This window comes from Drosophila pseudoobscura, chromosome 2 (assembly GCF_009870125.1).
Source record: "Drosophila pseudoobscura strain MV-25-SWS-2005 chromosome 2, UCI_Dpse_MV25, whole genome shotgun sequence".
Lineage (NCBI taxonomy): Eukaryota > Metazoa > Arthropoda > Insecta > Diptera > Drosophilidae > Drosophila > Drosophila pseudoobscura.
This window is the reverse complement of record NC_046679.1, coordinates 20,017,702-20,033,021: the sequence shown is the minus strand read 5'-3', so window position 1 is coordinate 20,033,021 and position 15,320 is coordinate 20,017,702. Positions and strand designations below refer to the sequence as shown.

General features: G+C 46.4%; 4 protein-coding genes across 4 annotated transcripts; 3 read left to right on the top strand and 1 right to left on the bottom strand.

Annotated features, from left to right (window-relative positions):
• Positions 1 to 1,296: 1,296 nt before the first annotated feature.
• On the top strand, positions 1,297 to 2,056 carry E(spl)malpha-BFM (Enhancer of split malpha, Bearded family member). The gene has a single exon (XM_001359145.4). The coding sequence runs from the start codon at positions 1,390 to 1,392 to the stop codon at positions 1,819 to 1,821; it is 432 nt and encodes a 143-aa protein (XP_001359182.2). The 5' UTR covers positions 1,297 to 1,389; the 3' UTR covers positions 1,822 to 2,056.
• Positions 2,057 to 5,729: 3,673 nt separating this feature from the next.
• On the top strand, positions 5,730 to 6,462 carry Kaz-m1 (Kazal-type protease inhibitor m1). Its single transcript, XM_001359144.4, has 2 exons — positions 5,730 to 6,034; positions 6,096 to 6,462. Exons 1-2 carry the CDS (start codon positions 5,824 to 5,826, stop codon positions 6,353 to 6,355), a joined length of 471 nt encoding a protein of 156 aa, XP_001359181.1. The 5' UTR covers positions 5,730 to 5,823; the 3' UTR covers positions 6,356 to 6,462.
• Positions 6,463 to 7,457: 995 nt separating this feature from the next.
• E(spl)m2-BFM (Enhancer of split m2, Bearded family member) lies at positions 7,458 to 8,519 on the bottom strand. The gene has a single exon (XM_001359143.4). The coding sequence runs from the start codon at positions 8,367 to 8,369 to the stop codon at positions 7,656 to 7,658; it is 714 nt and encodes a 237-aa protein (XP_001359180.3). The 5' UTR covers positions 8,370 to 8,519; the 3' UTR covers positions 7,458 to 7,655.
• Positions 8,520 to 13,134: 4,615 nt separating this feature from the next.
• E(spl)m3-HLH (Enhancer of split m3, helix-loop-helix) lies at positions 13,135 to 14,523 on the top strand. The gene has a single exon (XM_001359138.5). The coding sequence runs from the start codon at positions 13,363 to 13,365 to the stop codon at positions 14,032 to 14,034; it is 672 nt and encodes a 223-aa protein (XP_001359175.2). The 5' UTR covers positions 13,135 to 13,362; the 3' UTR covers positions 14,035 to 14,523.
• The last annotated feature ends 797 nt before the right edge of the window (positions 14,524 to 15,320 follow it).

Sequence of the window (15,320 nt, the reverse complement as noted above, 5' to 3'; positions counted from 1 at the left end):
AAAGTATGTTTCATGGTCTCTCGGCTTGAAGATCTCCCCCCAGCTCGCTCCGCACACACTTTTCTCTGTGCCGCCTTATCGATAATCCCCTAAAAACCCTCCCTATCAACGTTCCACACTTTCAGCACACTCGGACCGCAAGAAAAGAAATTAATTAAAATATCTATACGATTTTGTGTGCCCCTTCCAATTCCACTGCGAGCTCTCTCCCCTCTTGCACCCCAAGGGAGGGAGCATTCGAAGTGAAATCGAAGACAAGTGGCAAGTCCGTATTTTATTGCTGCGGATGGTTGGTGGTGGTAGGATGGTGGTGGAGGATTCATAGAGCCCTGTGGGAAAGTTGGAAATCAAAACACGAAAACAAGTGATTCGAGATGCCTATACAAATAGAAGACTTCAACCACCCCGTTATTCCTTTCTTTTCATTCGATGGTGATGGTTCTGGTTACCAGAACCAGGACGAAATGTGTGGGAATGCGTGGGAATGGTCTTGGGGTCCCGTTCTCGAACTCGAGCACGAACAGAGAGTCGGGGTCCGTCCCCTACTCAGCCTTTATGTTGATTGCCCATTAGGAATACAATTTGCAACTCCTTTTTCCATGCGATCCCCTTGTTGATCCTGGGCTTCCTTCGGTCGTGAGAAATTTTACGAAGGAACACCTGCCCTTTGTCCGTGTGTGCCCCCGTCTTTATGTGTGTGGGTTTTTGCTCTGCTTACTTTTGGGATTTCTTGAGGCACTTGAATACATTTCCTACAAAATTTGAGGCCAACGAAAAATTGTTTCCCACACTCGGAGTCGTCTTCGTCGGACAGTTGCAGTTTTTTGTAGGGGTTTGTTTCCTTTAATGCAGTCTCTCCCTTTCTCTCTCGAAAGACTTCCTCCACAGAGCTGCAGGCTTGTCCCCGTCTACCTGCTCCTGAACCTTCTCCAACTCCGATTCATGCTCCTGCTCCTGCTCCTGCTCCTTTATGCTCTCAGCGAGCGTCGTATTTCAGGTTCTCGATCCCTCTCTCTCTCTCTCTGTCTCCTCCCGATTATCTGTTGTGGTCGTCGCTTCAGTGAGGGTGAGGTACGACACGCTTGAACCGGGTCGGGTCGGGGTCGGGTCCCTCCGTTGCTCTGTTTGCGTTCCTCGGGCTGGCTGTGGTTGTTGTCGTTGTTTCTGGTGCGTACCACGTACACGCGTGTCTGTCGGAGGGGTCCGTTCTCCCTGTCTCTGTCTGTTTCCCTTCGAGTTGGTATCTCGCTGTGAGCGCACAGGAAATGCATTTCGAGCGCCGAGCACCGAGCCGGCTATAAAAGCCGTGCCACTGCCGGTTGGGAAATCATTCTGACATCGTCAGCGTTTCAAGCAACACACACGCATCCAACAACCAAATTTCCAAAAATGTGCCAACAAGTCGTTGTCGTTCCCGCTGCCAACAACAGCAACAACAAGATGAAGACCAGCTACAGCATCAAGCAGGTCCTGAAGACGCTCTTCAAGAAACAGCAGAAGCAGCAGCAGCAGCAGCACCCCCACCGCCACTCGCTGGAGTCCCTCGAGTCGAATGACAATCTGCGCAACGCCCAAGTCGAGGAGGCCTACTATGCCGAGATCGATGAGAACGCCGCCAACGAAAAACTCGCTCAAATGGCCCACTCCCAAGAGATCGAGATGATCGAGGAGGATCAGGAGGAGGACATCTATGTGCCCGTCCGCTTCGCCCGCACCCAGGCCGGTACCTTCTTCTGGACCACCAACCTGCAGCCCGTGGCCAGCGTTGAGCCCGCCTTCTGCTACTCCATGCAGTTCCAGGATCGTTGGGCCCAGGCCTAAGCATCACCATCCTGATCATGACTGATCCCATCAATCGTCAGCTTTAAAACAACTACAACATTGTGATAGCAGCAGCAGCAGCGGCTTTAACTCCTCCACGCATCGAACTCAGCGGGAAAACAATCTCAACACGGCGATCCAGCGCTTCCATTAGATCTTAAGATATTGTGATAGAAAAACAAGAGCTTTAAAAATAATCTTACAAAATACAAAACAAGAACAAATCAAACTCAAATTGAATTATCTTATAATTGGGTTCGGGATATTGGGTTTCAGCTGAAAAAAAGATCTTTGTTTGGATCTTCTTCTCATTCAAAGATTTCTCTGTTTTGGTTCGAATTCCATTTGAATGAGCGGTTTGTTGTCATGCTTCATGCTGATAAGAACTACTACAAGTACAGTTTTCTGATGTTTCGAGTCTCTTCTAGAATATGGTATGGTGTGATAAATGCAGAGAAAACATTTCATATTATGCTTTCTATAAGGTTATTCCCCTATGACGTCAATGGAGGAGAGCGACAAGGAAACAAAGATAATGGGAATATAAGGGAAGATAAATGACAATAACAGAAGATGTTTGTAGTGTGTCAAATGGAACACTTTAATATACAATTTTATTCAATTTTGTAATGACAATGTTTAAAGACGGTTGAAAATCATTAAAGTAATATTTCCAGAAGAGGTTTCTGGAAAGATCCAAATAGAAAATGGCAATAGTGCAAGACAAACCTCATTGGAGAATGTGAATAATCTGAGAAAAGAATCTGAGAATTTTAAACAAGTTATGCGCAAAATATTCGCATATAAAAAGTCCCAGAAATCAAAGATATTAAAGATGTATTAGACTATAAATGTACGATATCTACATGTATCTAAATTATAAAAAAAAAATAGTTATTAGATCTAAGAAAATTGTGAATTTTCGCCTAGACTTCTCCCATTTCCATTAAAATTATTCCATTACATTTGTAGGTCAAAGAAGATCAATGACAATTTCTTAGATATTTCCTATAATTGATTTTCACCTCATTAAAGTTCTACCATAATCTGGGTCATCATTGAATTCCGCGAACTGCTACTCCAACACACATCCTGCCATAAACCAGACATCGCTCACAGATGAAAGTCAATTCCTGAGATAGGTGAATCCTTAAATGGACAACCTTGAAATCGAACTAAGAAAAATCAATCTTCTGCAAGCGGCAAGCGGCTAGAAGTGTGATACACGACCATCTGGAGAGTTAGAGAGAGAGCACGAGTGCTACCTTGGCGCGATGCCAATTGGAGGCAACACACATTATGCGATCGCAGGCCGTGGCAGCCACTACGGCTATCACCTTGGCTAAGGCCACCATCGCCACCTGTGTGCGACCAAATATGGATATCGTGCGCATAACTTCACGGCAGCTCCTGGCAACGGACAACGGGCTTGTTGTCGCTTGTCGTACAACTTATTTATGTGCCGGCGAGGGAGTGCAGTGTGCAGTGTGCAGTGTGGTTTGTGGACTGTGGAGTGTCGAGTGGAAACCCCCAGCAAGCAAAGAACTCGGAGAAGCGAGAACCGAGAACCGAAAACCACAATTAAAATGCAACATGTAGACGTCAACACCTCAAGACAGCACATCACATGCCAAGGCGTCTCAAGGCGGACGTTGAAATTGGGCATAAAAACAGTTGCCGCAAAAGATAATCGCCTTTGCTAGAGAATCACAAACGATACCCCTACCCCACTCTCCCCCACTCCACCACACCTGCACCGCTTCTCATTCCAATATTATTCTCTCTCACACCCTGTCTCTTTCTATCAATCACAAACGCATTTCTCCTACACTAAAAATGCAAATTGATGTCGACAGCATGAGAAGGAGTAGAAAGAAGGAGTAGCTAAAAGAAAGAACAAAAATGTCAGCAGCAAACCAAAAAAAAAGAAAGAAAGGTTAGCTTTGGGAGACGACCTAGTAAATACCCCTTAAAGCCAATATTTCGAAGAATTTATGTAGATTTTATTAACTTTTTCTAGAACTCAGATTAGTACGTTTCCTTGGATAATCTGCACAATCAAAAGATAATTCTTTGACGACTTAATGATTGTAATTATACTATATTTACATAGGAACATACCTTTACGAGTATGTATAGTAAGTATTCTTCTTCAGTATCAGAAGTTAAGGTGTTCGTATGCCATGTTTTTGTTGATGGTATCATAAAACAAAGGCTTACATATGTCTACGTACTACGTAAACGCCTTGTTACGTCCTTCCACATCAATGCAATATACCCTGTGTTACCTGAGTAACAGGTATTCAAAGTTCTGGTAGCGCCGTGACGTAAATTAAGTAGCAATATAAGTTTCTGTTAAATTGCCTTTGACAGCACATAATTAATTTCGTATGCAAAGCGGCGTTTGTCTGCACGAAAGAATTGAAATTGGGAGAGAGAGAACAGACCCGAACAGAACAGAACAGAGCCAACCGTGGAATGCCGTTGATAATGCTGATGACAATGTTCATGATGGTCATAATGATGATAGCGTTGGATAGGAGTTTGAGTCTGATAGTTATCTACATGGAACGTACCTTAGCCATTCCTCATTTACATACCTGTACAGAGTACACAAACACAAGCCCAACCTGATCCTGCGCCTTGCTTTCTTGGCTGCGTCTTCGGTTCTGCTGAGGCCCTGGGGTCTGTGGTCTGGGGTCTCTGAGGTAGGGTTTAATGTACGCGTGTGTACTCAATTCTTGACGACAACCGCGGTGGCGGCCTTCGCGTGCGTGACGGGCATACGCTTAGCGGTCATTGATTGGCCGGGCAAGCAACATTGTTATTGCTGGTTTTTAGCCAGCTCTATGCCGTGCTGGCTTTTGGGCCACTTGCCTGTGGCTGGGGCTGGGACTGAGGCTGAGGGCGCCGTCAGCAACAAGTGTGTGAACACCATTAAACGGTGATTAGGCCTCACCACGACTCCTGTCTCTGTCTCTATCTCTCTCTCTATCTTACCATTGGTCCGTCTAAGCCAAAAGAGCTACTCTTATGTGTGTGTGTGTGTGTGCGCGCTCATGTGTGGCATGTGGCGAGGCCTCAATTAACATTACCCCATGGAGATTGGGAGTTGCGATGCGCTATGTGGGCGATCACAATGTTGTAACCGAATTAGATCGAAGTGTGAGAAAAGATCCACACAATCATTTGTCAATGTTGTGGTGACTACTTAGATATGGATGGAGGATAGGATAGGAGGGGGTATGTTGTTGTATGCCGAAAACTAAGCTAATTAATGACTGGCAGATTCTAGGCTCCTTCTAATAATGCGGCAACAAAAGCTTCCTTGAAATATTTTAAGCGCTTTCCTTTTGAATCATTACAAAACGCTGGACTTGCTCATTTAATACTCAAATAGAAATGAACATATGGAGGTGTGATCTTCTGGCTTCTTCTCCTATTTACTAAAAGTACGAGTACCACGCAGTTTCACAAAAAAACACTGAATCATTTCCCAAAAAAACGATGCCGTCTTTACACAGACGTCTGTAAACAAAACTTATCACGGCTAAAAGATGTTGCCAAAACAACATCAGCAAGAAAAATAATACTTGCACAAAATGATCAATGGTATTGACATAGAACGGCTGTTAGATGCGAGAGATACAAGATAGTGGCCCGACATTCAATGATGCTGTTCTGGGACCCCGAGACAATTCTGTGCAGACAATAGACAACCCAATTTGTAGAGCAAAATGTTAGTCACCCATCGAGACCGGCACCACGTCGAACTTTGTAGACCAAATAAACAAGTTTTTTGTTTGGGCCCACTGATAAGGGGCCTGGTCTTATCAGACTGGAACGCACTGATAAGCTATCTATAGGTGGGTGTGAGCCGTAAAAATATATATAAATCAATGAATTTCGAGACAGTCACGGCAATTGCAATCAATAGCTACTACAAAGTGAACGCTTTACCTCACAGAAAAAATACAGAAACCTCAATAAAACAATATCGCTATGATGTTCCAAACTTTAACCCTCTGCTGCCTGGCCCTGGTCACTGGCATCGCCGCCAATACGGTGTCCACCAACGCCACGGACTGTCCCCAATTCTGCGCCGCCATCTACCGCCCAGTGTGCGCCACAGATGGAAAGAACTTCAAGGAATTCGCAAGCGACTGCAACCTCAAGTCGGACAACTGTCGCCGCGAACGCAACAACGTTGCGGGTAAGTTAATATAATACGAAATTCCAAAACTCTATCTAAAATGAGGGTATTCTTTCTTTAGCCTATGCTGAGACCGATTCCGCTTGGTGCAGCTCCGAGTTGGTGGACAATATCCACGAAAAATTGGGCAGCTTCAAACTCGACCGCGAAGAGTGCTTCAAGCCCTGCTCGATGATCTACCAGCCGATCTGTGTGACCAATGGCAAGTATCGTGCCCACCTGAGCAACGTCTGCCTGTTGGAGACCTTCAACTGCGCCCTGCAGGCCACCGGCGCCCAGCCCACAGAGCTGCTCCGTGTCCTGCGCGATTCGACTTGCTAGAAAGGATCTAAATCTGAACGGAACAATACAGGCTTCTTTTGTTTAAAATAGTTTTCTTTTTGTTTGGAAAATATACGCATACATTTGTTTAAAGAAATCGCATTGGACAATGTAAACGACTTGTTAATTAGGGTTCGCACAGCGGGACTAAAAGGAAAGTGACAATTATTTATAGACAGGACAGTTGGCGAACTTCTGTGCGTTGACAATCGGGCTGGACATTTGGTTAGACATGGTTAGACGTTAGACGTAAATAAAACAAAGGCTAGACTACAGGCAAAGGTTTCCTGAATATATACCAACCTCTTAAGCATCGGCTGGTCGGCTTGGCCTCGTCTGTGCCTCGTTTCCTACAGTGCCAAACTTCTGTCATCAACACCTTGGAACCTGCCAGTCCATACTATATACATATGTGCATTTACCGGATCCTTCAGTAGGTCTATATACATATGAACATAATTCTGCTTGACGTTGAACCCAGGGACTATTCCAATGAGTGATCAGGCTTCTTGAAGGGGAATTCTGCTGTATTTTAGACTTTTAACACAGTTTGAACTTCATATCTAGAGTATATTCTTAGCTTTTTTGTACAAGGATAAACATTTTTTTGTACTTGTCAGTAGAATTGGTGGTTATATTATATTATTTTATCAAAATTCTAATTTGTACATATGTATATCCTACAAAAGCTCAGGCAAAATGTTGCAATAGTATACACCTGTATATCCGATGCATCCTCCAAACCTAACCAAAAAAAACCTGTTCATGTTCTTAAATGAAATCATTCAACCGATCCACGTGACATCCTCTCGTCTGCAAGATGATACCAGGCAGAGCTTCCCCCTTACCACCGTCTTACCTCTTACCTCTTTCGCTTTCCAACTCCTTCAACCTATCAGTTTACCAGTCCGTCCGTTAGCCAGCTCTGCACAGACCGTTCATCTGTCAAGCCTCATTAGGCTCCACTCATCATACAGCTTCCGTTATCCTTTGTCTTCATCTCCGCTCTTCCGTTATGCGTAAGGGTACCCAACCAGTTCTCTCTTCTTCGCTTATCCGATCAGCTGATCCCCCACTCATGATAATAGAAACGGGATTCTAGTTCTTTTCCATTTGTATGCTACAAAGGTGTATGTAGTGTATATTTTATTTTATATGCAAATTAGTATCACATTAACAACGTATATATTGCGCAGGAGAATAAATATATGAAATTACAATAATTAGGGGGAGTATCCCCCTAATGTGAGAGATCTGTGTACTGGGGGGTGGGGGTGGCTGGAGCATGTGGGAGATCCAGCTAGCAGAGGGTGCCGGGCAGTTGGCTGAAGCTCTGGCAGAGTAGGGCGTGCAGCAGGTCGTCGTCCACCCGCTCCTGGGTGTTGGCCCAGAAGAAGGTGCCGTTATCGGTGCTAATGTATTGCAACGGCAACTGCAGATCCCAGAGATTGCTGGGCAACTGTGCTGCAGTTGCAGTTGCACTTGCACTTGATGTTGCCGTGGTCGTGTTTCTGTTGCTGTTGCTGTTGTGATGTGTGTGCTGACAGTTGCGTCCGTGGGGGCAGGCGCCACAACTCTGTGCGCTGGCCTTCTCCACATAGACGCTGCTAATGAGGGTGGGCGTGTTGGGGGGCTGGGTGAGTGACACCTCATCCTCCACGGGGAGTTGCCTCAGCTCCGCCCCGTACTTGTAGATAGACTCCTCAGGCGTTGACTTGCTCTCATCCTCGAGGATAAGCTCGATCTGTTGCTGCTGCAGCTGCTGTGTGTTGTTGAGATCCACATTGTTGGGGTGGGCCAGTGTCAGGGGCGCCGGCCTGCCCTTGCCACCCACTGTCAGCAGGCGGCGCAGGGGCTGCCAGACTTTGCGCATGCGTCGCACGGTCTTGGGCACGCCCAAAGGTGTTGCTGCTGTCGCTGTCATCGAAGCTGATGTGTGGATGCTGCTGCTGCTGCTGCTGTTCGTGTTGGTGTTGGTGCTGCTGGCCGTCAAGTTTTTCGTATCTAGATACATGGCGAGAGAGCGGAGCTTCTTTCGAGTCGTGTGTGTTGAGAGCTTTTTTTCTTGGTTTGTGCAGCGAGCGTTGCGTGTGCGCACCTCGCGAGAGCTGGTCGTTTACTGATGCTGCTGCGCCTGGCGTCGCTCATATTTATATATGAGGCACTGCCGCTGCGCAGCCGATGGCCAGTCAAGAGTGAAATCGTATGCCGGCTGATCTCACGAGCAGCAACGGCAACGACAGCGGCAGCAGAACAGCCAAGCACCGTACGAAATTTGAGTGCACTCTCACACACACACCAGGGTGAGGGTGAGAAGGTAATAGGGTGGGGGTGAGAGAGGTGAGTGGTGGTGACTGGGAACAGGAGAACCAGAGAGGGGAAACGGGCCTGGCAGCCTTTTTATATGCGTATATATATATGTATTTCCCAAATAAATTCCAACAGGAATCACAAGCTCCGTCCGCTCTGGCTCTTCTGTGTGTGTACTTTTCCCATGCACGTACAATCGACAAGGGCCGCTTGATGAGTTTCGGCTGCAGGTAGATGGAGATGGAGGAGACGACCACGACGACTTCGGCAGAGGCTCTGGCAGCCGCACAGTGGTCCAAGAATGCGTATAAACGCATTAACAACGCATTTAGTTCTTATTGTTAGGATTTCCAAAGGCTTTGGAATTGAAATTGAAAATCTGACCATTATTAATATTCCTAATAATCCTTTCTGAACTACCAAATAATTTTCATAATAGAAATGCATCAATTATTAAAATTTAAAATATTTTACTTTAGTTTAATTATATTGATCCTTAATTTCTGTGCATAGGTAACGAACCTTGATTCTTGTATTTCCCTTGCCCTACAGTACTCTACACCCTCTACGACTACTCCTCTTCCCATCCACTTCCTTATTTCCTAATTCCTACCACTTTTCAATGCACTTTGTACCACTATGCGGATCGCCTGTTCGTCATTTATGCACGACTGACTTTGTTTTTACATTCACACGGTACCCGGAGCCCGGAGCAGCGCAGTAGTACATGGGTTTGTTGTCCAGCCGGCTTCGTAGCTAGGGTCGCCACAGTGACGTAGTCGAATGGTTTACCCAGAGGGGACCTGCCAGCACCTGTTCCCTTTTCAGATCGCTGGGACTAAGACGCTGCCCATTTCCGTCCTGGGACACAAAACGCAGGCGCAGCGTCGTGGTCGATGTCTTCGACAGCGTCGACGTCGTTGCGAGTGTGGGAAAGGGCTTATAAGAATTTCACTTGGGTTTTCGGATTTTGGGTTGTACGATTATTGTTGTTGTTGTTGCTTTTATTTTTGTTTCCTTTCGTGGTGATTTTGCTGTTATTGCTGTTGCTGCAGGGGCTGAGCAGCTGTTATTGCTACTTGTTGGCCTGTTTGTTGTCATTTATAATCAAGGCTCGGAGCCCCGGCGCTGATAAGTTCATTTTAAAGGGACTACGACTATAGTGGCACCGAGGGGATTATGACATGTTGTGGTTCACACGCTCCGAGAAGGAAATCTGGATGTAGTCGGTGCTGGGGAATGGGTACAGGTATTGGTATGGGGTAAGGGGGATGGTGATGGAGTGAGGTTCTAATGAGGCCGTGACCTGATTCGGGCGAGCTGCAAGTCCTTGCCTCGCTCGCAGGTTCGGTTCCCACACACTACAATCGGACTTAGCCCCGCTCTGTCCGTCGATGCGTCCGGGGCAGACGGACTAGTCCGGGCAGAACTAGTTAGACGAGCTCATGGCCCGAACCAGGTTTCTGTTTCTGCCTCTCGGCGGCCTAGGCTGCCGAAACTCGTGCCAATCGCGTGTGCACCGCACGCCTGCCCACCAGAGACTCTTGCCTTTGGCCGCTATTAATCTTTGGCGGAGTCGCACTCGGCCCCCTGGGCACACCGCGCACATTTGCCCCCAATCAGCGTCTAGGCTTTGAACTGCACGTTTGCTAAATTGAAAGCGACTGAGTTGGCAACACGGACACCGACCGACTGTCTCTGACTCTAGCCCCCAGCTCGAAGCCAACTCTGTGACTGCCTGCGATGGCAGCTCCAGCTGAGGTAAGCTTGTGCCCGGACTTGAGCCTTATGGATGCTATGGATGGACAGACAGAGGTCTGAGCCGAGTCGTTAGGCGATTTGTACCCTATCTATGGTAGGGTATTTCACAAAATCTGTGTGTTTAAGGCACTACAATAATACAATTATAATTTCACTAATCCATGTGCTATACAATTGAGCCATGATTGGGGTATTTTATATGTATATTCAACTGTTATCGGAAAGTATGTGAGGATAATGTATGGTGTTAAAGTGGAACAAACAGGGGATCCTTCAATGGAGACCCTCTCAGTTTAGAGCATCTTCGATTCGTTTTCTACTGCCACTCGATTCGCTCTTGCCCATCAGCAACTATTTGGCTTTTAAGCTCTTGGTTCACACGATGGCCGGCGATGGCAACAAGTTTTTTGCAAAGCAATATACACATACACACATATTGTGGTCATATAGACATACACACATAAGCGTATATGACAAGCAATTAGTGTGCATTGAGGTTAGTCGAAAATGGCTTTGCGGTTGATGGTTATTTTGCATTGCTCATACGCCACGTGTGCCGGCAGCAGAGTTGAAAGTTGAGAGGAGTCTTGGATCTCGAAAGCCGATCCAATGCCTCGGCCGAGAGATGCTTAATTTTGATGCCGCCGCTCTGCCACAGTCAGCAGAAAGCAGAATGCCAAACGGCCAGCGGAAGTCATGGACAGAAGACAAACAAACAGAAACAGAGCGATTCTGCAGCATCATGGGAAATGCTTAGCCAGGCAAAAAGCCAAGCCAGAAAAATAACTCTGAGGCATCCGACCACAAGTGTCATATTGCCGGGCGAGTCGGGCGGAAAAAAAAGAGAGGCGGCCATAAAAACCAGGCAACATTTTGTACACTCTGTGGCTGACCAGCAGTAGCCCTGAGATCAGCGGAATCACAAAAAATATACTCGTACTTAATATGTGAGACGACAAATCTTAGAACGACAACCGGATGTTAAAGTTTACGACGAAACCAGCAGCAGCCTAGAAGGGTGGTGGTGGCGGCTATGCAAAAATCGTTTTCGGAGCCCCCATCCCTCACACAGCGACTGGGGGAGATGGGGGTGGGGCGAAGGGAGATAGGGAAACTGTTACACTTAATCGATACGCTTCAACGAAAAGTCGAGGCAAAGCCCAAAGCACAGTGGTGGTAGTTGTAGTTGTCGCAGTCATCATCATCAGCGAAGCATGCGACATAATTGCGCGAGTTAAAGGCAGCCCCCTGCCATCTCCATCGCCCCCCCACCGAACCGCAGTGGTCGCCCACTGCCCCCCCATCGTCACAGTCAACCCGCTTGAAAAACAACCAGCAGCAGTAACAGCAACAACATTTCAGCAATCCATCGGATCGCATCACAATCCAGCCATCCGTCCAACGTGTGGGAAACACACGACAAATCTGTTTCCCACGGTCTCGTAAAGTAGGCACCACACACACACACACACACACACTCTCGCATGCACCCAGAGAGACCCACAATCACACTCACAGTAGTTTTGTAGGCTCCCCCATGTCTCTTTGTTGGACAGAGACAGAGTATCGACTTGTACAACGAATGGGAGCCGGAGCCGGAGCCGAGGCAAGCCGAGCCGATCCGTTCCGAGTCGAGTAGAGAAGAGCGGCGGCAGCGCAACTGTCATCATTGACAATAAGTATGACATGGGCAAAGGCAACGGGGCGGAGGCAGAGGCAGAGGCGACGGCAGAGACAGAGCAGGAGGCCGAAGCAGTGGTAGCAGTCTGAGAGCCACGCGCAGTCGCTGAGAATGAGATCCAATCCGAACGCCGACGTTGGGGCTGTCTCCCTCTGGGCTCTGCTGCAATCAATTGAAGACGACGCGCGCCAGAGCACAGGCGCAGGCACAGTGCTAGGCACGCTCGCTCTCGCTCCCATTGCGCTTGTACAGTGGTTAAGAATACGATGAAATGTGGAATATGCATTCGAAGGGGAATCACACATTTTGCTTTATTTTATTTAATTATAATTATGGGAATTTCACATTTTTAAAGCCTACTTTTTGGGAGAGTACTGGAATAATATATTGCAAAATCTCAATTTAATTATAGGATAAAAGAGCTGGTATCAATTTTAATCAGTGCAGAAATTATGTACACATTTGAAAAGAAGTATTTTCTAATCTAAGTGTGTCACCAATCCCATTGATTCCCTGTCCCACTTCAACTATTTGTGCTACTCCAAAAAATAGACTATACATTTTAATCAAATAAGAATTTATGAATTTTATAAATTAACAAAGTTTAGAATGTTCTATACTCTATATCCATCTCATAAGCAGGATGCTTTGTCAGGTGAATGAAAGTTAAAGATACTTTTAAGCACCAAATATCATATTCTTTACAATGTTATCCATGATATACAACATACCTATCCCTTATACGTAACAATCTTCCCAATAAATGTACTCTCGATCCACTGTGCCTCTGCAGACAACCCCCAGCAACCGCTCGCTCCCCTGCAATGACTTACAGTAGCCTCTCTTTGTGCCGCTGCCGAATGCCGCTACCGAGCCGAGACCGAAGTCGAGCTCGAGCCCAACCGAATGCCGTCACACTGTACACTGTGGGGGTATGTGTGTGAGTGATCATGCGGGAGCTTTGTGTTTGTGAGAGCTGAGCGAGGAGCGAGCGAGCGAGAGTGTGGCCGCAACGGGGGTCGTATAAAAGTAACGCTGGGAACTAGTTTGCCACTCATTTCGTAAACGCGCCGCCTGTTGAACGCCACGCAGCCGAGAACGCGCACCGCACGCGCAGCGGCCCAAAGAGAAATAATACTCGTAAAACACAAACCAAGAAATCGACGTGATAATGTGCAGCTAACTAAATCGCTCAACGAATCAGAAACTCTATGAAAATAAATATCCAAAGATCAAGTCCGATCAAAGACACAACATGGTCATGGAGATGTCCAAGACGTATCAGTACCGCAAGGTGATGAAGCCCCTTCTGGAGCGGAAGCGACGTGCGCGCATCAACAAGTGCCTCGATGACCTCAAGGACCTGATGGTCGAGTGTCTGCAGCAGGAGGGCGAGCACGTGACTCGCCTGGAGAAGGCCGACATCCTTGAACTGACCGTGGATCACATGCGCAAGCTCAAGCAGCGCGGCGGCCTCTCCCTGCAAGGACCCGTAGCCGGGGGCAGTCCACCGCCCGCCACCAGCACCGCCCACGTTGAGTCTTTCCGCTCTGGATATGTGCACGCGGCCGATCAGATTACGCAAGTCCTGCTGCAGACCCAGCAAACTGATGAGATTGGACGCAAGATTATGAAATTTCTATCGACGCGACTAATTGAGCTGCAGACCCAATTGCTGACACAGCAGCAGCAGCAGCAACAGCAATCTGGACCCGCCGTCGGTTTTGCGTCGGGTCGACTGGCCTTCCCGCTGCTGGGTGGCTACGGGCCGGCGGCCGCCGCTGCCGCAGTCAGCTACAGTGCCTATCTGTCCGGCAAGGACGAGCTGATCGATGTGACCTCTGTGGACGGTACGGCGATATCCGAAACGGCGTCGGTCAGCTCTCAGGAGTCTGGCGCCTCGGAGCCCGTCTGGAGGCCCTGGTGAAGGGCGGGCCTTCAGACGACATCTAATTTCGTAGATCTTATCCCTAGTGTTTAACCCAAAAAAAATGGCTATTAATCGTTCGCTACTCACAGCGTACAGCAACCGCAACAAGATCCGTTGTCTTCCAAAGTAATTTATAGCAAACATCAGACGAATCCGATTCGCTAATCGCTTTCGGATTGCTTTTGAAATACCTTTAAGTCTAGTTCCGATAATTATATGTAGTCTGTAAATGGATTGTTTAATTTAATCAACTGTGATATAACGAAAGTACGAAGATCAATTCATTTCTTGGAGTGGAGTGGAGTGGAGTGGAGTGCGCCAGTTTCCTAATAATTTGCTAAAAACGATTCCTAAGTTGCTTAGTTCATTGCGCTCTATTCAAAGTGTAGTTATCTAAATTAAGCTTTAAATAATTTATAAATGTTAATTTATGGTTAATTGAAAACAACAAATCAAAGGCAAATACAATATCCCAAAATACATCAAATACATCAATAAAATTGTAAAAACGAAATGCAAACACAATACATTTTCTTGGGCGGAGTTTGGCTAGTCCTATTTTTCAATTTCAGATTAGTGGAAATAGATGTAAAGGATGGTTCAACTTAATACAGATTTTCGTATACCACTCGTATTAGACATGATTATCGAGTAAACAAATTAAATCTGATGAAATGAAGGGATTTTATCCACTTATAAAAGCAAATATCTCCCACATTAAACATAATGCCGACACTGATGTCAGCCTGCGGTATTGGATCTAAACATCAAATGACCATCGGATATAGAACACTAAAGGATCTAAGGGAACGACTATGATTTATATTATATTATTACAGATTTATGTTCCCTTAAATGTTTTTATATCTATAAATCCACGTCAAAAATAACCCAAAAAAAAAGAAGCCCTATTTCCTTCCATATAAGATATCCATTCTTATTAACTGATCATCCAATTAATTCGAGGAACACCAGCCCTAATATATGCAACACATTTCTGCAGCGGGCTGCTCTGATTCATTCCAATGAGCGGATCGTCTAATTGGAGTCGAGCCTGTTTTTTGGTCCACATGATGAGCAATCAACAGGCGACGACGATCGATCCTCTCTACCTGAAAACCGCTGCAAACTGGTTGGAACTGTGGCCAGAATCAACAGTCAAGCAACCCCCGAAGACCTCAACTACCTGCTGGCAGGTAAATTGCACAACAATAAGACCAGAAAAAAGGTCCAGGATCGTATCGGATTAGGCTCTGCTCGTTTTTCAAATGAGTCATGCCAAT